At 41.3% G+C, this 20,585-nt stretch overlaps 1 protein-coding gene across 3 annotated transcripts in view; it reads right to left on the minus strand.

The window, feature by feature from the left end:
- Window positions 1–20,585, minus strand: part of GLI3 (GLI family zinc finger 3) — a 291,398-nt gene that overhangs the window by 50,178 nt on the left and 220,635 nt on the right. For all 3 annotated transcript variants that reach the window (XM_071559578.1, XM_071559579.1, XM_071559580.1), the window contains 2 exons: window positions 16,398–16,544; window positions 8,871–9,072 (listed from right to left, as the gene is read on the minus strand). In XM_071559578.1, coding sequence (XP_071415679.1) covers window positions 8,871–9,072; window positions 16,398–16,544 — 349 coding nt within the window. The remainder of the gene's footprint in view (window positions 1–8,870; window positions 9,073–16,397; window positions 16,545–20,585) is intronic.

Below are 20,585 nucleotides of genomic sequence, written 5' to 3' on the forward strand. Positions count from 1 at the left end.
GTTGTTAAGAGGCAAACAAGCATCTTTCCTGCTTTACAAATATACCCCAGCTATTGTTAAGGAAAGCAACCATAACAGTTCTTAATACTTCTGAGGACATCAGCAAGTCCTTAAACACCTGTCTAGCAAGTCCTGTTGGAGCATTCGTTCCACACCATGTGTAACATTTTTATTAATACAAAAGTTGTGCTTTGAATTCTGATCCTCTACCTTTTGACTGAAAACTCTGAGCTTTGAGTACACAATGCACACAAATCTTCAGTAGTTTTTTATGGCTTGTGACTTAAGTACAGAGGAAACAACATCAAACTGTGACTGTGAAACCAGACATGTGGTGTGATCTTAAATGCAGGTCTGAGATTTCAAATCCTTTGAAATAATTTCTCAGAAATTACTAGGTTTCACAAATATCCCTCTGCACTTGTAATGTTGACATGTTGCATTAAAAATTGCATTTAATTTTTTTTTTACTTTCCCATTACAAGTTTAAAATTAAGCCTGTGGTTTTGCACTTGCTCTTCAGCTTACCTTATTATCTATTCTGTTTTATCTGCTAGGCTAGGGAGAGTTTTTCTTCATGAATACATTGCTGTATGCCAGAGTAAAATGGAATAGTTTCACTGAGAGCAACAGAGCCACACTCAATGTGCTCACACAGCACTGTCAGCTTTGTCTTTCCTGCTGGGTTATTCCTTAGTATCCTAACTGGACATTGTATTAATGGTACCTTGTATAATTCATCTGAGCACCCTCCATGCAAACTCATGACACTTCTGGCAGTTATAATTTTGAATTAAATTCATGGCTAAGCACTTTTGCCTTTTTAAAACTGGTATAATTTATTACATGGAAAGTGCTAATTAATACTTGCTTTTAGGGTCTGAAAATGAAGTAATGAGTGTTAAACTCCAGCACACTTGCCTTAGCTTGAGAAGTTTTCTGGTATTATTATTGCTCCAGGTCCAATGGCTTTAAACTCTTTGAGCAACACTGAACCAGTGTGGAGCAAGTTGCTTCAAACTGACTTTTAATTACAAGACCTGTGACATACACATTTACAGGCATACATACATAATCACATTTGTATATACGTGTGCCTGCACATGTAAATCAAGAATCATAGAATGGATTGGGTTGGAAAAGACCTCCGAGATCATCAAGTCCAACCCTTGGTCCAACTCCAGTCCCTTTACCAGATCATGGCACTCAGTGCCACGGCCAATCTCACCTTAAAAACCTCCAGGGATGGCGAATCCACCCCCTCTCTGGGCAGCCCATTCCAATGGCCGATTACTCTCTGGAAAGAATTTTTTTCTGATCTCCAACTTAAATTTCCCCTGGCAGAGCTTAATGTGCATGCAACATGTGCCTGCATGGTCTGCATTCTTTATGTTGCTTTATCTTCTTGGGTTTTACACTGTCCAAAGGCACAAATCTTGCCATTTGTGTGTATTTCTGGTGAACAGCATTCATGGCTTTCTAATGCAGGACAGGGGATCTCCAAAACAACCTCCCTGAATGGCACCCTCCTACAATCTTCATGAGCTTTCTAGAGGAGGTTACTTTTCTATAGAGCCTCACAGAGATGCAACTTTCTGTAACACTTATGAATTTCACTTTTATTCATGTTGTGGCACTTCTCTGTCATTCACACCTCTTGAATGAGGGTACAAATTGAAGCTATTATGGAATGATAGAGTATTATATTCTGTTCTTTAGATTAACCATGGAGAATAAAACCCTGTATTGCACATATGAGATGTGTCTAGATAAAGCAGAACTCTTTCAGTGGGGTTACACCTGGACTGAACTCAGCCTGAACTGCAACTTAGACTTCATTTACAACATATTACATGCAATTAATTAGAGAGCTTTTAATGTAAGAAAAGCTTTCACTCAAAGTCAGCTTTGCATCTCACTTAGGCAGATCCCAACAATAAAACAACAAAACAACTATAATGCTGGCACGATCAACAAACTCTTTATCATGTGTATGGCCAAACTTCACGAACGAAGATTTGGGACAGGCTTTCCCCACGTGTGGCTGTGCCCTTCCAGCCTGCGCAGTGGATTTTAGGTGAGGCACAGCGTGCGCAGAACTGGCCCCACCGTTGAAGTCCTGAGGTTCATCTGCCACGGCCGAGCAAGCTTGGACAGTGACAGTGAAGTCCTCAGGACTGTCTACAGCACCCGGTACTAACCGGGGCTGACCCTGCTGAGCATCCGAGATCTGATGGGATCGGATGGCAGGGAGGCATTGAACTGCCCGGTACGGTCTCCACTGAGACTCGAACTCATGACCTTGTGATCAGAGTCCGGAGTGCTCACCATTACACCACGGGACTGCCCTTTATCATGTACATCCTATCATAAGGAGCATCCTGCAAAATGTTGCTGTGAATACATTGTGTTCTACCTGTTCTACTCTAAACATGTCCTTTTTAAGAATAATTTCGTTAACCAGCATTTGATTTTGTCCTTTTATGTGGATATAATTATTGAAATATACAAACTTAAAGCTTATGGTCTAAAACAGAAATCAAAGGTAGGAATTAAGTAGCTGGGGTTTAGAAAAAGTTAGATAAAATTCTCAGATGGGGCCTTTCTTAGTGCAGTTGTCAGCAATCTGGGCATGGAGTTGAGCAGTGAAAAAATTAAATCTGCACATATGACAAAATGATTTTGAGCAGCATGGTGAAGAGCTAAGTGGTTATCTTTAGAGCCCAGTCTGCTAGATGAATAGAGCAATACTGATAGCAAGATGCATATCAATACTAAAAAGGAGTCAGAGCTACTCATATGCTGGTTCTAAATTAGCTGAGACAAATGACAAGAAGCACGTGCTTGTCTCAATGAAGAATTCAATGAAGGAATTAAATTTGATCACCGTGAGGCTATGGAAAAAACGTGTTAAAATGACTGGAATGGGAAACAGTACAGAAAATCACAGTGCATTTGAATTGCTGGTCCTCTTCTGGATTGTTTCAGGTAGTAGAGGGAGATTCTTTCAGATGGTATTTGCAGAAAAGACAATGCAAGAACTCTAAAGAGCAGGCTGAAAACAACCATTGGCCTCAGAAGGGAGATGAATAAAAGGAGACATAATAAGAATATATAAAATATTGAATAAAGAAGGAAGACTGAGAACATGAGGGCGTCCTGTCTTATAACTCTGAAACATTCTGTTAAATTAAAGAACTGGATAATTTAAACCTGATAAAAGGATACTCTTTCCATTTTTGTAATACAGTGACTAATTAGCCTGTTGGGCTCTCTGCTGAAGATACTTTTACTTTTCTCTATAATAACTTCATATTTTGTTCGTATATCTTCACTCTACTTTTAGTTTTCTCTTGCTTTTCTCTTTGTGTTTACAAGGGAAAACTGGAGAAATCAACACCTAGTCACTTGTTTCTTGATATAACACAGATCACAGAGGAGGGCGCTGACTTATTACACAACAAGCTCTCTATACAAGGAGCTTATATGAGATGAGGAAATAATTGAGAATCCAATACCTGCTTGCAGAGACACAGACTCTTGTCTTCCTCACTGATATTAATCCACTGCTGTCTATGCTCAACCTACAAACCTGGTTATCCCCTTCTAGAGTTCTTTGTGAAAATACCCTCACCACCATTCTCTGATGCTTCAGATCAGCCCAGAGCAAAGAGACAGGAGCCAGAACAGACAGGGTTTGGCTGTAATTAACCACACTGTGTTAATTGCTCCTTCTTTTTCTGATGCTATCAGGGAAGCAGGGCAGAGCATGAAAGAAAAAAAGAAGCTGCTGTGCTTTCTCAGTTTCTTTCAAACCTTCAAGGAGATCCCAAAGGACTCCTGTGCTCACATGAAACTGAATTTTCACATGGCTAAGCTCTATTCACAGATATATCTGCCTAGACCCAAGAAAGTCTCTTGTAGTAGGTGGAACTACTGATTTAAATACCTTGTCTCTGATAGGGAATTCAGCTCCTTTTCTGAAAACTAACTTTGTACATTTGGTATTGCAGCACTGCCAAGGGACTAGAGGTTCTGAATTTCAAATCATACAGAAGGGGAAGTCTCAACCTCCTGTGTTTATTAAAGACCAGCTAATCTTTTGTAAAGGTTTTGAATCGGTACTCTTAATATCATGGGGAGTGATTACCCCCTCTATACTCACTCTAGACCATGCTGTCTCTCAAAAAGAAGTGCTACTGAAGTGCAAAGTCTAATAATTGTCACAGGTAGCAGATATAACATTAAGCACATCTTGACAAAAGATTAATAGCAGGGGTGCTGCACTGCAGGACTGAGGCAGGTAACCAAATGAGTAAATGTCAAATGAAGGATTAGCCTCATTTGATGCTATTTCATACACCTCCTTTCTGCATAATCTCTCCCAGCTGAGACCTAAACCAGGTGTTTTCAAATGCACAAAGTAGAAGCTCTACCTGGCGTGCTAAAGGAGATCCACTATTAGCTGTCAGCAGGAGGGACATCTTCTTTTCAAGTCCTCAGGAAGGAGTCAGGATACAGCCTTGCACTGCCAGCTGACAGTGACAAAGCACCCGCCGAGGTGAGCTCTGTCTGGATTGTGCTAAGCTACTATTAGTTATTATTCGTACCCATGTCAAGGACCAGAGCCCTCCTGTGCTTGGCTCCATAAAAACAGAGACCAAAAGGTGGCTCTTATCAGCTGATTTCATCCTGAACATCCCACAGTGCTTATATAGAGGGTTCTACACTGAAAAGTTGTGTGAAGCATGGGATGTAATCTTTTAGCCAAGGGATATACCTTTTTTAGCCAAGGCAAAGACCAGTGAGGTCCTGGAGACACTTTGTTTACAGAAACAGCAAAAAACGGGTTAAAAGACCATTGAGCTCACAAAATCAAACATACCAGAGCTAAATGTGCCCATGTCTGCATGTGCTGATTCACCAGCTTTTTGTTATGTGACAACACACCCCTTTTTCCCCCTGCACGACTCATAACTCAATCAAGAAGCACAGCAGCCTTCAGTGAGAGGCCCTCTGCTATTTTTCTTCTCCTTGCCCAGAGTAGTGCCCATAGGCCTTCCTTCCATTGTGTTTAAACCATCAGTGAATAAATAATTACTGATACCCTCCTGAGCTTCTCCACTGTGTTCATCACTGTATAATCTAAGTGCTTCACAAAACATTAAAGCTTTCAGCCTCCCTCTGAGGTGAAGGGGAAGGATTCATTTTGCACAGGAACATGAATCAAAGGAAGATGGGGGCAAAAAAGCATCGCTGGTTGCAGTTGCCCAATTTGAGGCATGAAGACCTGGGCTAGTTAACACGACACAGCATCTGGAATGTTCAGAACAGCCATCAGTATCCCCAAGCCATGCCTGAGAGCAATTTGACTCCTCTGCAGAATTAAGAGTGGTAGGCTGAGACTTGAAGAGAAACTGTATGAGCCTTGGTGGTCACTTCTGACTAGATCCCTTCACCCAGCATCAGGCTGGGATTGTGTTGCAAGAGCAGGGCCTGCTCTCCAGACAGCAAACCACCAGGTATGAGGCTCCCTCCTCTTTTAGAGCTGCCTGGAAGAGGTGAGGCAGGTCCTGCAGTTCTCGCTGACGCAGAGAGGATGTTCAGGATGCTCAGCCTGTGCACTGAAGCAGGCAGGGGCCCTGCAAATACTGTGCAGTCCTGAAATTAAAGATGGTATCAGAGCATAATCACAAGGGGGCAGTACCTTCATTCTCCTAATGAGCAGCTTGTGCCTGCTTTACTCTGCACAGCTTTTTCTCTCTCCTACGGCAATTCTGTTTGTGTTGTATGAAGGCATTTTGTGCCAGCTTGATTAACCTGGGCAGTTCTGGGCTGACTCCTGTCTCCTCTGAAGACTGCTTTCTATTTCACAGGACTTTTATGGCTGGACAAGCAGCTGAGCCTCCACAGCCTTCCCAGTGAGGTACCAGAGCTGCAGGGAAAGGTCTTCCTTCCTCTCTGTGGGCCCTGGACTGGAACATGCTGAATGTTAAGTGTATTTAACACATGCTAACAGGAAACTCTTAAGGTCTATTTCTTAAAGGCTTATCACTTGGGTGAATGGGACAATTTTTCAAGAACAGCAAAAGATACATCCACAGTGTCTAGACAACATTCCTAGCAAATTATAGTTTCTTGGTAAAAAGGTAAGCAAGAGTTCTTTTCATTTGTACTGGAAAATTCATTCTTCCCTAACTTCATTCTGATAAATTAGTAACTTTGCTGATGCTTTTTGGAAATACTCAGCATGAGACAGGTATCTGCTGTGAAACATGCTGCCAGGTATAAACTATTTGGACTAAGTTAAAAGTGATTGGAAACAATATCTAGAAGTAGCATTGTGTAATGCTAAGTAGTTAATGCTACTGATACTATCTAAAGTAGAAACTCTTTCTGTCTTGCAATTCCATACATGGCCTGCTGAACTGTACCATTTTCTTGCAGCAACTCCTATGAAGTTAACCTGCAAGTTTCCAGAAGCTGGGGTTCCACACCAAGAAAAGGGGTTTTTGTACACTTTGATCACTGTTGCAGACAGGATATTAAGTGGGATGAACCTGTGGTTTGATTCAGTACAGCAGTTCCTGTGCTGAATGCATTATTTACAAGACAGTGAGTTGCAATAAATTGGGTTTTACTGATAGTCCTGTTGCTATTTTGTTTTGGAATTTATCAAAGCAATAAAATGTGGCTTGGGTTTAATACCTTACATCACTATTTATTTTGGTGTAACTCTTTTATAGACAGGTTCATATGGGAGAAGTCAAAGGGCACCAACAGAGAAGTTACAAAGCTGGAAAAAGAGCCCACTCTCTCATTTTGCCTCCTTTCAGTTGAGAAGAATGGAGATGTACATTTCCAACTTTGCATCCTGAATTGGCATCCTCTTATCAAGAAGGAAAAAAACCCCTTAATTCAAAATCATGTGAAATTTTGGATTATGCACTCCTGGAAAGTAGGACCAGGAAGGGCTTTGGTCAACCACAGGCTCAGAGACACCAGTTCACAAGACTCAACTGTGCTGCTCCTTAGCATCCTTACTCAGCCTTTGCCCACAACTCCCTCCAGTTCCACAACTGTCTTCATCTGACTCCAGCTTTGCTTTGGAAGCTTGAAAGGAGAGAAGATCCGCTGTAGAAACAATGCCAACTTTCATGCACTATTTGCTTTAGCAAAGGTACAAGCTATGGAAAAGGAGTTTAGTTATTAAGTGGCATCCCATGTTAATGACAGTGCAGACAGCACACCTCCACACAGTACATGTACTTAACAGATGTGGTCCAACTGCTGCCAGCCATGGACATGAATCATATTCCTCATTACAGAGCCTCCTAATTGGGACCATGGCTCCATGTGGAGCTGCATTGCAGAGCTATGATATCATACCTGTGAAATACCACACAGTACTCAAGTACATCACAGGTATGACACACAAATCTTTAAAAGGAGTGTTTAAGAAAGAAAAAACAGCACTTACACTAATTCAAATATTTAGTGCTGTCATTCCTAGAGTTTGGCAGGTTCACAGTTTCTAAGGCACCAGCTGCATGCCCCATTTTCTCCAAAAGTGAAAGTCTCCACAGCGGTTTTTGTAGTTGTAACCCTGCCATTTTTGCTGGAGAGGCATTTCACAGATTTCACAGAATATTCTAAGCTGGAAGGGACCCATAAAGGATCAAGTCCAACTCTTAGGTGAATGGTCCATATGGGAATTGAACAGGGATCGAGCCCATGGCCTTGGTGTTATCTTTTGAGCCTTGTCAAAGATGGGTGTCTCATCTCAAGAAACTGCTGGGAGGACTTGATCCTTTCCCTCACTGCAAATTGAAGGTGGAAGCTGCTTTTAAGCCAGGGCTCAGCAATACTCTTTGAGTGTCATAAATGCAAAACCAACATTTTCTGACACTTTGGGGAGGTGGGGAATTTTGTTGGGAACACCAAAGGAGCTTTTCTCAGTTAACATGAGCTATATCACTATTACAAGGATGTTCTGCAGTTGTATCTTCATTTTTTTCTACTGCTTCTCTTAATTTTCTTCCACTCCTTTTTATTTCCCAATATTCTTTTCATTTCCTCTCTCTGTGCCCTATTTTCTTCTCTTTTCTGTACAATTTCTGTTCACCTCTTCTCTTGCTACTCTGGTCTTTTGCCTCCAGAATAACCATTTCTGACTGTTTTCTTGCATACACAAGTGAAATGAAGTAACCAAGTGAAAATCACAGGATTTCTGATGATTCTGGATAATAACAGTACATCCTTGGTACAAAAAAAAAAACAACAACAACAAAAAAAGATAAGTTCTAGCCAAACATTTTAATTGAACAGCATCACGTGTCTGTTCTTTACTGTCTGATGATTGTAATGCAGGAACATATCACTGTCCATCCTATCTATGGCCAGAAGAACCCAAGTGGCTTAAGTCACAAACCTACCCTAGAGTTTCTTCTAGAAAAAAAGTTCCTGAGCAGACATACACACACTGTTACTGATAGTCAGATTTAATATTACCTGCACTGGACAATAATAGGCCAAAAATAATAATGCCAAGGTCATGGGTTCAATCCCCTGTGTGGGCCATTGACTTTAGAGTTGGACTCGATGATCCTTGTGGGTCCCTTCCAACTCACAATAGTCTGTGATTCTGTGAAAAAGTCCCTTGTGGTTATCCTTCTGAGCCAGAAAAGAAACATTTTATACCTTAAAGTAAGCTCCAGTGAACAGACATTATAGAAACTGCAAAATGCACATATTAACAAAAAAAAACCCAAACCCACAAGTTATTTAAAGATGTGAGGATACATTAATATTTCTGTAAGTGTGAGGTGTAAATGAGAATATACAATACAGGTAGAAAATACTACTCTTACCTTATTGCACTTGCAGATAAGTGGCCATAAGAACCACTGGCTGATGAACTGCTACGAGAATTATTGAGAATTGTGACCAAGGAGTTTGGAGATGTCCTGATCATGGTCTGGAGGTCGAAGCTGTGGTCGGACAGGGGCGAGATGGACAACGTGCGCTTCCGACTGGGCCGGGCTGACAGCCTTGGGCTGGGGAACCTGGCACCTGGGGGGAAACACAAACATTACCCACCAGGCTCCTCCACCACATTTATCTGTCATCAGGGATGGGCACAGGGGCACACCCACCCCCTGACAAGCACCCTCTCTTCACTTGTGATCTACTGGTTACAATTGAGGAAAATTAGGAAGAAAAATTTTCTTCCCGTGGCTTACCTCAGGGGAGCTCTGTTTATTAATGTGCAAAGCCAAATGATAAATTGCTAAACAAAAGGAAAAGACTTTTATGAGTTATCCCTCTCATTTCTGGTGATTTATGAATCTGATGGCTTCTTAGACATTCACATCATTAATTCAACCATGAGCAATGAGGCAGTGGTTCAGATCTGGGATACCAGCAAACCCCAACCCACAACGTTTTAATCCATACAGCCAAATCCAAACATGTAAAATACAGTACAGAAGTGAAGGGGCAGCTTTTCCTTTTTTGTTGAATATAATTCTGCCAGGTTGATACTTGATGCAAAACTAAAAATCAGAACTCAAAAAAAACCAAACAACCAAACACGAAAAGGCCAGCTCTATTACCAAAATTCAAATTGACATTCACAGCATCAGACTGAGAAATAGTAGGCTTTATTTGAATTTGGCCAAGATCCTATGATATTCTTTTATTGGGGTGTACAGGGACCTCTGACTGCTAAATTTCCTTAAAATCAGAGATCAGGCTTTCCAAAGCAGCAAAGAGAAGACAACAATACAGATAGTACTTACATAAATATATATTACCTTTCTAAATTTCATGTACTGCTCTGAAAATCTCTACCTCTTCTGGTCTATTTTACCATGTCATCCCAACTCTCTGCAGTCCTGATGGAAGATATATCGCCTTAAATTTATTTCCTTTATTTAATTATTTTCTATCTTGGTTGAGAGTGAGAAGGAGAGAATTGGCTTCCCCACTGCGTACTGAACCATTTCCTCTAACAGCACTGCTGCTTCTACTTTTTTAATCCCTTTAACCTGCAGTAAAGGACTGAATCCTAATGATCCTGACAGCCAGGGTCATGCAGGTCTTGGGTTTGATGCCCACTTTACAACTCCTTCTCCTGGAGTCCCAGACATTCTCTGTAACTTGCTAATAATTCACAGTTAGCCACAGGCCTCCATTATAGGTCTGTCTTTCCCAATTCTTGTCTGTGTCTTTGTGTCCAGCACCATTTTTAGCGGGTATTTAAGTTTCCATGTCTAACATTAATCAGGAGAAGAGCCCAAAACACTCTAATTAGACCCATCCCAAGGTCTGAGCTGGATTAGAACCTGGTATTATGTTTTCTTTACACACCTGAGTGAGTTTGCCTTCTTTCTGTGCATGCTAGCCGAGAGTTTAATGTGGTATTAAAGACTGCCATTTTATTGCTTTTGTGACTGTGTGATCAGATCTCCATCTACAGCCCTTCTCCTGGTCTGTGCTTAGATTTTCCTCAGCTGGACAACATCAGCATCAACTCTCTTTGGCATCTGGGTAATACAGAGTTTGGTTCCTTCCTGCTCTGTCTCCAGAACAGGCCTTAATCCATTCTGCTCCTGTCCTTCAATGAGTATTCATGCTCTTGATCCATCATTTAAAATTCAAGCATGGCCATTTATTTATTTGTAAAAGCTGCTACATGCTATTTTATGTTATCTGTTTTATCTCCTTTTTAGGAGCTTGCCATTGTACTGTGTCTGCTTGATATTTTATTAGTGCTTCATGTCTTTCAAAAAAAGAGAACTTTTATTTGTGCTAAAATGAGAAACAACAATGATCAGCAGCTATAAGAAACTGCAACATGTATCTAATAAGGAAATACAATATACATGTCACGGTAAAACAAAAATAGTAATAATTAGTACTTACATCTTTCACCCACAACTCTCGTCTGCTGACTGTTCAGCCAGAATGAGTTAAAACAATGCCTCTGAAGTTAGTGCTTGCAGTGCAATTTGCCCCAGATGAGGATTTAATTTAAGTGCTTTTTAGGTTATTATGGTTTTACAAGGGGATAGTTAAGTACAGGCATTTCACTCCCTGCAGAGTCTCAAACACTGCACATAGATATCCCTCCTTGCCCTTTCCTGACGGAACCCGTCTCCTTTACCCCTTGCCTAAGCCATGCCATGGCTCTTGCAGCTCTGCCTACTGCTCATTACACCCTCCCTTTGCCTGCCAGCTCTGACAGGGCACCCCTGTGTCCGCTCTGGATGCACCAGATGTGCTGCCAGTGATGGAGAGAGACAGTCCTCACAGCTGGGCTTCAGAACACAGAATCATAGAATCAATTGGGTTGGAAAAGACCTCCGAGATCATCAAGTCCAGCTCTTGGTCCAACTCCAGTCCCTTTACCAGATCATGGCACTCAGTGCCACGGCCAATCTCAGGTTAAAAACCTCCAGGGATGGGGAATCCACCCCCTCTCTGGGCAGCCCATTCCAATGCCTGAGCAGTCTCTCTGCAAAGAATTTTTTTCTGCTCTCCAACTTCAGTTTCCCCTGGCAGAGCTTGAGACCATCGTGCCCCCTTGTCCTGTTGCTGAGTGCCTGGGAGAAGAGACCAAGCCCCACCTGGCCAGAACTTCCCTTCAGGTAGGACTCTCAGGCTCCCCCTTTTCCTCCAGGCAGCCTCATCTAGGTCTGGGAATTAAGCAATTTTTATCATCTACCTGGGACAGGAACAAGCTTAAGGGCCAACAGGATCCTGCAAAAAGGGAATATTTCTGCTTCTCAGCAGGAGCCAACAGCTGAGCCCAAGCACAAGCTCTACAGAGTCTGACCACTAGAGAGAGGGATTCACTTCAAGGGAGGTCACGACTTTCAAAGTGGAAAATACAATTAAATGGAATTACTGTTTTTTCAGATCTTCGTGGTTTAATTAGGTTTCACATGCCTAAAAAGACTTAAGCATGAGCAGGCCACTCATGACAGGACATTTGCTAAACCATTCATTTAGCATAACATCAGTTTCAGTTAGTATGCCACTATGAAAAGGAATAGGTCACAATTTGTCAGAGCCTCTGAATACTAAAACAAACTTGCTAGCCTGGCCAAGCATTTATTTTAAAAACAAACACTTCAATATTTATTTAGCAATTTGAGACGTTCATCTGCTCACAATGTTCTCTCACTAAAGTATTACATTCTCTACTTGATAATTGTTTAAAATGAAAAAATACTGGAGCACTGATTCACTGTGCAAGGGCTGATAAAAGACAATCAGCTCTGGCAAAGCATGCAAATGGAAGCTGACAGTGAAGATTTGTTTCCAAATGTCAACTTTTTGGAGTAGACATTCCAGAAATCAGAAGTCAGTAGCTGACAATAAATACTTGAGTGTGCTGACAAAAATTCAAGCAGGTGCCAGAAGAAAAGATCTTATTCTGAGGTGGAGATCAATTCTAAAATAACAGATATCTATCTCCATCATAAATTTCAAAAATGGAATATGCCATCCAGCAAATTTGCCCATGAATTTGATTTCTGAGTTGAAGTTTTTAGCATTGCTTAATCATTTATAAGGCAATCTTCAGACATGTATCATTTATTCCATCCCTTTAAATCAAACTTCATCAAACCTTTTTTATTACATTCCTTTAAATCAAATTTCTTTGAACATGTCTCAGGCAGTAGTTTTTGTTGGAGGCTGCGAACATGGGAAGTTTTTTTGAGGTTAAATCTTCTTTTTTTTCCTTCTTGTTTCTGCTTACAGATGTGTAAACCTTTGTTTTCATTTCATCAAAGTTTATCATAAATTTTGTCTTAGTTTTCAAAATCATACATCTGTCATCAGTATGACAGGAAAAGGAATAGCTTTGATACTCCACCTTCATTCTCCAACTGTGCCTGAAAACCAGAAATCAAACCCAGCCCAAAGCTCCTCAGACTGGAAGGGGATGGACAACGCTTGCTGAAGGGAAATAAATAAATTTTTTTGGTTTCTCTTTGCTTGTGCATGCACAATCTTTTGCTTTTGCTTCAGCAAACTGCCTGATCTCAACCTGAGAGTTGTTTTCCATCTTATTTTCTCTCCCTTGTCCAGCTGAGAAGAGGGAGTGATGGAGCAGCTTGGTGGGAATCTGCCATCCAGCCAAGGTCAGCCCATCACAACTGGCCAAACTCTTTAGCCCAATTGGGTTACTACCAGTGCCTCTCACACCAAAAGGGTTAGGTCAGTGCTGGATACTTTGAAAAGAAGAAACCTCCCAGCACAGCCAAAAATTAACCTGAGTGAGGATATTAATAGCCTCAAAGGCAATCTTGAACTTCAGGGAACATGCTTGTCTTCCACCAAACACTATTTAAAAGAATAGAAAATACTCCACAAGTGAAAAATGCAGCTATCAAACAAACCCACTCAGGACAGGAGGAAGAAAATTACAATTAAGCATCCATAATCTTGGCGTTATTCTTCCACAATGTATTAAACAGTTCATGGACAGTGAAGTTCAGATCTTCAAGAAGTCTACTGCCCTTTAGGCAAGATTTCACCTCTGATTAACACTTCTTCCACTTTGAAATCAGTTTTCCAGCACCAGAGAAAAGAACAGAAGTCCCCAAACTACACCACAAACTGTATGTAACACGTGTTGGTGTTGGAATTATTCTTTGCACTACAGAAGGGGCAGAGATTCCAAATTTCTGTGCTAGATGCTGCATAAACACACAATTAGGAGACAGACTTGCTTCACAAAAGAACAGTGTCTTGGTTGTATGTATTTGGTGGTTGTGTGGAATAAATGAGCAGCAGCCTTTCAGTCAGTTGAGTCAACTTGCTCAGAATTTGATAGCAGATAATGAGGGAAACTACTCATGTCTCTTGTGTTTCCTTTGACAAGCCTGGGCAAAGGCGAAAAAGTACTTCTAAGATCACCACACAAATCCTGAAGAAGAAAGACCCAAACAAATGGCATTGCTTTGCATTGATCATTGTACTTTGTTATTAAATGCCTACATGGGCATTCTTATTGTTGTTTTAAAAGTCTTAATATCAGCTTCCCACTAATTGTTTTGTTCTCGTTTCTAATCTAAAAATCTGACAAAGAAGAAAGGGGTTTTCTTCAGCATGATGAATGATAGGACATTCAGATTCCTACTTAATGACAATTAATTTACTGTATACCCATGCAAGTTAAGATAGCTTTAATTAGTTTTTACAAAGTAAAAGGGTAACTTCATTCTCTATTTAGATAAAAGCAGCTATTGCCTGACTAAACACATTCTCATCAAATACAGAAGGTGAGCTGAGTGACCTCACTAGGATTCACTCTTATTTTAATTCTCTATTTACTGTTTAAAAATAACCCATTTGCATAATAGTGCTACACACTTTTTTGTCTTTAACTCTGAAATAATGCCTAATTGAAAAGTTGCTGCTATAATGAATCCCAAATGTGTGATCTTAATTTCTAAAAACAAACACAAACCAAATTAAAGTGTGCATTTCAAATATATCATAGCTAAAGCTCCTGACCACAAATACCCTTATTAGACATGGTGTTTAGGCACCTTTTATGAATGGGCTGAAGTTATTGGCAAAGGTCAAAACATTTCCCCTTAAGTAAGAAGTGATAACACTCTTGGGATGCACAAGCTGCAAATCTATATAGATTACAGCACACACAATCTCTATTGACACGTGAAGATCCTTGTGCAAATGCCATTACTTGTATGAGTGCTGCAATGTCTTCTGTTTTTCTTAAGTTTTCTGGCATACATCAGGGTATCTACGTTTCCACAGGCTGAATAAACCCATTCAAGTAAGTCTGCATCCAAGTATGTGTGGTTTGGTACTGCTACTTACATGGATTCCCTCACAATAGGAACCAAAACCATTGAAAATATAAAATATCCCTCCTCATTGAAAGAGGGGTTGGACTAGATGACCTTCAAAGTCCCCTTCCAACCCAAACTATTCTAGAATTCTATGATCCTTTTACTTCAGTGAAACCATGCCCATTCATCCAAGCTGCAGATTTGTCCTTGTAGCTGGAACAGAGCAGCAAATTTGCATTATCTGAAACCTGCATAGCTGAGCTTCCATTCTGCAAGATAGTATTAATATGCATCCAATGCTTTAGCAGCATCCCTCATCTCCCCCTATTCCTCTCAATATCCAAACCAGGAAGTATCATAGTCTCAAGCTTTCAAGTACTGAAGCCTGCACATTAATTTCTGGTTTAAGTCCAGGCTACTTGTGTAAGGTATGTTATGTTACTGTAAATTCTTCATGTAGCCTTCCAGGGCAGTGAGACTGATAACCAAAACAGAATTTAAAAAATTCTTCACTATGAAGGCAACAGAATGAAAACAGCTTTCCTGCCCAGTTTCACAACTATCTGTCTTGCCGGATTCTTGTAAAAATTAATGGTCAGTCAACTACTTCACACTCCAGGGCATGTGTTCTGCAGGGCTAGCTATCTATACTCCTGTGTGTTCCAGGGATGAACCTTCCCCATCCCACACTCCTCGAGATCAGCAACTACAGCACGCAGCCAAAAAGCAGCAAGAAGGAACTGCATGCAAATAAAAGGTTTAAAAATCTGCAGGAAAACAAGGTGGTATATTGCTATTGTATTGATCTGTACTATCAAGCACCACCTTTTCCTGCCACCATCTTTTACTTCCCTCATTGGAAGGAACAGAGTACATCCTGAAATGCATAAAAGCACCAGTGACTGGAGGGGAGTGCTGTGCATAATCCCTTCTAGTTGATCAAAAGCAGCAGTAAGAAACAGTTTGGAACAGGCTCCTCTGTTTCCCTCCTTCAAGAGAGAAATAGAAACAGATTAAAGGACTGAAAGATGCTGAGCGGATAGAGAAGGCTCTTAATACTATGGAAAACTAAGTCAGGATCCTTGGGAATTCAGCAAACTGCTTCACCTTACAAGTGGTCTCAATATGTATTGGTCTATGATACACAACTTGTAAGCACAGCTAGCACTCTCCAAAAAGGTGGGGGGCATGCTCTCCTACCAGAAAAACAGATGCAAACTTCCTATTAACAGAGGGCTCATCAGGGAAATACTCAGCCTCACTATGGAAGTGAGTTACTGATTGTGAATAGAAAAGGACATTTTCAAAAGCACTCAAGCCCTGCTGGAAATAAAATTTATAACCTGTTTTCAGGAGCAGCCCTGAACTAGTCTTCCAACTTCCTTTCAAAGTTTACTTTTAGGCTTGACATAACCCTTGTACATTCGGCAATCAATTCTCTGGTCCTCCAGCCTCATGAGGAGGCTTATGTTGACTCCCACTTGTCTATCAGCATGGAGGCCTTTGGGGTCAGAGCAGGTTTCCTTTGCAGGAGTGTCTAAATGTGTAGAAGCTCCCACTTACTGTCCATGGCGTGCAGGTACTCCATGTGCAGAGCGCCAGCCCCGGCGGTGGCCGCAGAAGGGATGATGTCTGCGTAGGGGCTGCGCTGCCCTGCCAGCAGAGCCATCTGATGGTAATACTCAGCTGGGCTGACACCAGCGTGTGGAGCTGAAAAAAAAACAAAACAACAACATAAAACTGCCATTAATGACGTAAGAAGGAAAGTTTTATCACAGGTTTCTCTGGCTATTAAAACCCCTTGGTTGTTTTTCAATGTAAGGCAGTGTCTGCATTACGCCATCACTGGCCAATGTATTTCAACCAATGATACTGTAAAGACACCACTGAAAAAAACAGCAAGGCACAAAATATTAATGAGCTTGGTGATCTCATATTTTTACATTTATTATTAAATGACTCAAAAAGTGACAGGCTGACAGCAATGGAAACTAGTATGATTTATTTAGTTACATAAAAAAGCAGGAAAACCTTCCTAGGGTTTTATTCCCATTTGCCTCATCCAAAGGAATCTGTCTCTAAGGTAACAATGTGGTTGAACTTCCACATTCAAGCATTCAAGTTTCTGGAGTCTTTACTTAGGGGACTAGAAGATTCTCGTTCACAGAGTCCCTTTGTGTCTATGCTAATGAGCAAACGGGGTAAAGCACGTTTGCAGGACAATTAATAGTTGTTCACAAACAACACAGGGTCAGTTTTTTTGGAGGACAATGAATGAATGAGGCCATTCCATCCTTCAAAGTTCATATATAAACATACTTGACACACAAGCCTGTTTGTAGAGCCAAAACCACAGCCTGGACAGGCTCTACATCCCACCAGTGGAGTGATGCAGTTCTCTGATAACACCTTGTATTAGCCCTTCTCTCCTGCAAAAATAACAAGCAAGTTTTCTGTTCCCCTGCAGTGCACAAGCATGTCTTCAGGTAACTGGTAACCCCGGGCAAATACAAAAATTGACTTCACTTTAATATCATCTCCTCTCAGCAGGCTTCAGAGGCTACTGTAAGTAAAGGGTCATTTCATGGGCTTGTGCAAGAAGAACTCATAAAATAAGCTGAGCTCCCTCTCCCTGATCCTGGTTCTAACTTGCTATCCAGCCTGAGGTAAACAGCCTTTCTCTCTTTGCTCTCTACTTGTCCCAATTGCAAAACAGTTAAAATTTCCTTACATTCTCATCACTAGAAGTTGGTGTGTAAGTTTTCCTGAAACACTTCAGGTTTCTTAGGTTAATGGGCTATATACCACGAGATCATTTTTATATTCTTTCATATCATTTAATGAGATGTTTCTTTAATCTCAGAAATTTGAATCTTGAATGAAAACGAAACTGTAGGCTGAAATTCTTTGAATTACTAACTTAACCTGACTATTGTTATTTACGCAGCACTACTGAAAGGATAATTTAAATTTTCATTAGAGAATCAGATCTTAAATGCAAATTTTAGAAGCAAAGAATCAACAGTTACAGTAGAAGGAAGTAAATGTGGCATTGGAGTTTGGAGACAGGTTACTCAGAAGCAGATTCCTGAAGTGTGTAATTCATCTTTATTTTTAAGGAGTAAAATTAAAGAATGTGCTAATGCTGTTAAAAGGTTAAATACTGTCTATATCAAATACAGAAGGACATCAGACAGGAACAGGAATGGCATAAAAACCAAGCTGAGATAAATTAAAAATTGTTGGTATTTTTTCTAAATTGCAAATTGATTTCACAATTAAATAGAATCTTTCCACTTTCTGCGAAATAGTAAAGAAATTATTCAGGCCAAATTTTAAAATATAAATAATTCAAAGTGAATCAGTAATTTTAAAGTTTTACAGTAGTGGGCAACCACGGTATCTTTCCAAACACACTGAAAATACTTCCTGAGCCTTCTGACATAAGTGTCTGGGTTAACTAACCATAACATTGGCTGCAAACTTTAAAATGAACTGCTGCAGAAAACACAGCGAGCCCATAATTGCATTACTAAATGTTCCATATGCCAAGATGCAGTCTTGGTGCTCTTGAAAGATCATTTCTTACTACCTTCCTCAAACATACAAAAATTAGCCTACTTAATGATGTATCACATGAAGGGTGAAACAAGTTAAGCAGGAAGGCCCATATCCCTGAATTTTCTCCTGTTTATTCCCGGATAGCTTCAGCTTTGTTCCTGCTTTTTTCACAAGAGGAGACATTTGCTTCTGCACTGTGGGCACTGCCGAGCTTTGTTTGAGCACTCCTTCCTCTACACACACCATCCTTATGCTTTCTCTTAACCCTCAGAGGAACCCTCAGCCACCTGTGGCCCACCAGGTCTGCTGGGTCAGGTGAAGGGACAAGACAGAAGGACACTCCACTCTTCCTGCTGCTGTGGCAGTTGTTAATTAGGGCTGGCAAGAGTTGTAATGAATGTGAAACTGCTCTTCGTTATGTGCCACATTGTTTTGGCTCCTGGCCATCCCCAGATCTGTGAGTCAACTGACTGAGCCCAATAGTACACTGACCTAATTATCTAACTGGCCTCAAGCAATTAGAGTAGCAAGAGAAATCTCACTATGACTTTCAGAAGAGCACTAACAACTTCCAAGTCTTCACAGTTCAAATGAAATACAGCTAAAGCCGTGGTGTCCATTACATTATTGGTACATCATGTCCATGTACCCCTTAAAATCACAGGAGTTATTTATTTGTATTCTAGCAGTGCTCAGGCCATGACTTGGACTATTTGATCCAAAGAACCCACATCTGAAAAGAGCATTTCATTGTATACCTGATTGATCATCCAGCAAACTCTGGATTTCAGGGAACAAACTTGTAGCTTTCCAATAGCATGTAGTTTGACTGAGATATCTTCAATGCCTTAATCAAGTTACTGTATTTTCACTGGGTGCTGCACAGCACCTGGGCTGTGGTAACTGATCAAAGATGAGCTGTGAGACTACAGGAAAAGTGAAGTAATATGTATTTGTTTAAAACCCGAAGAAGAGATTTAAGCTAGGAAATTTAGCTTGTACTTATGACAGACTAAGGTTGTACATGCAGGCAGTGATCAAAGCTCAGGGGATGAGCATTGAGACACAGTATATTCAACTACATGAATGTCTGGTGTCTTCTGAAAGCCTGTGAGTATCCAACATACCTACATGAGGCTGGCAAGTATGAGACAGGCCTTAGAGGAGAAAACTGCCTTTCTGAGGTGGCAGCTGAGATTGAGGGACCTGAACTGACACCAAACACCTACACGGCAGACAGACAAATCTTAACATCATAGTTATGATGGAGCTCCAGATTCAGCTGTTAACACTGCAAGTGTCTGTACCAGGGCAACTGAATAGTTCTCTAAGGCTTGACTGGCTGCACTCCCTAGGACTCACTGGGCTCCAGTGGCGAAGCTGCACACTGAGATCACATACAGATTTCTGTACTCTAGACACCTACATTAAAGTGCCAGAATCTGGAGCCAAATTCTACCCTGAGACACCTCTGGGAGATCTCTGCCTTTCTGGAGTGTCAGTTGGATGCCAGGTCAGACACCCCAGAGTATCTCAGATAGCACTGTGTGCCTGCATCTTTGCAAGTAAGTTCAGGATGGTGTACCTGAGACCAAGAACATACACAGTTTAATTGACAGGAAGTTCAGTATGAGCCAACAGTGTGCCCAGGTGGCCAAGAAGGTCAATGGGATCCTGGCCTGGATCAAAAATAGAGTGGCCAGCAGGACCAGGGCAGTGACCCTTCCCCTGAACTCTGCCTTGGGGAGGCCACACCTTGAGTGTTGTGTTCAGTTCTGGGCCCCTCAGTTCAGGAAAGACATTGAGGGGCTGAAGCGGGGCCAGAGAAGAGCAATGAGGCTGGAGAAGGGACTGGAGCACAAGTGCTGTGGGGAGAGGCTGAGGGAGCTGGGGGTGTTTAGCCTGGAGAAGAGGAGGCTCAGAGGTGACCTCAGCACTGTCTAGAACTCCCTGAAGGGAAGTTCTAGCCAGGTGGGGGTTGGTCTCTTCTCCCAGGCACTCAGCAACAGGACAAGGGGGCACAGGCTCAAGCTCTGCCAGGGGAAATTGAAGTTGGAGATCAGAAAAAAATTCTTTGCAGAGAGAGTGCTCAGGCATTGGAATGGGCTGCCCAGAGAGGGGGTGGATTCCCCATCCCTGGAGGTTTTTAAACTGAGATTGGCCGTGGCACTGAGTGCCATGATCTGGTAA

This window comes from Pithys albifrons, chromosome 7 (assembly GCF_047495875.1).
Source record: "Pithys albifrons albifrons isolate INPA30051 chromosome 7, PitAlb_v1, whole genome shotgun sequence".
NCBI classification, from domain to species: domain Eukaryota; kingdom Metazoa; phylum Chordata; class Aves; order Passeriformes; family Thamnophilidae; genus Pithys; species Pithys albifrons.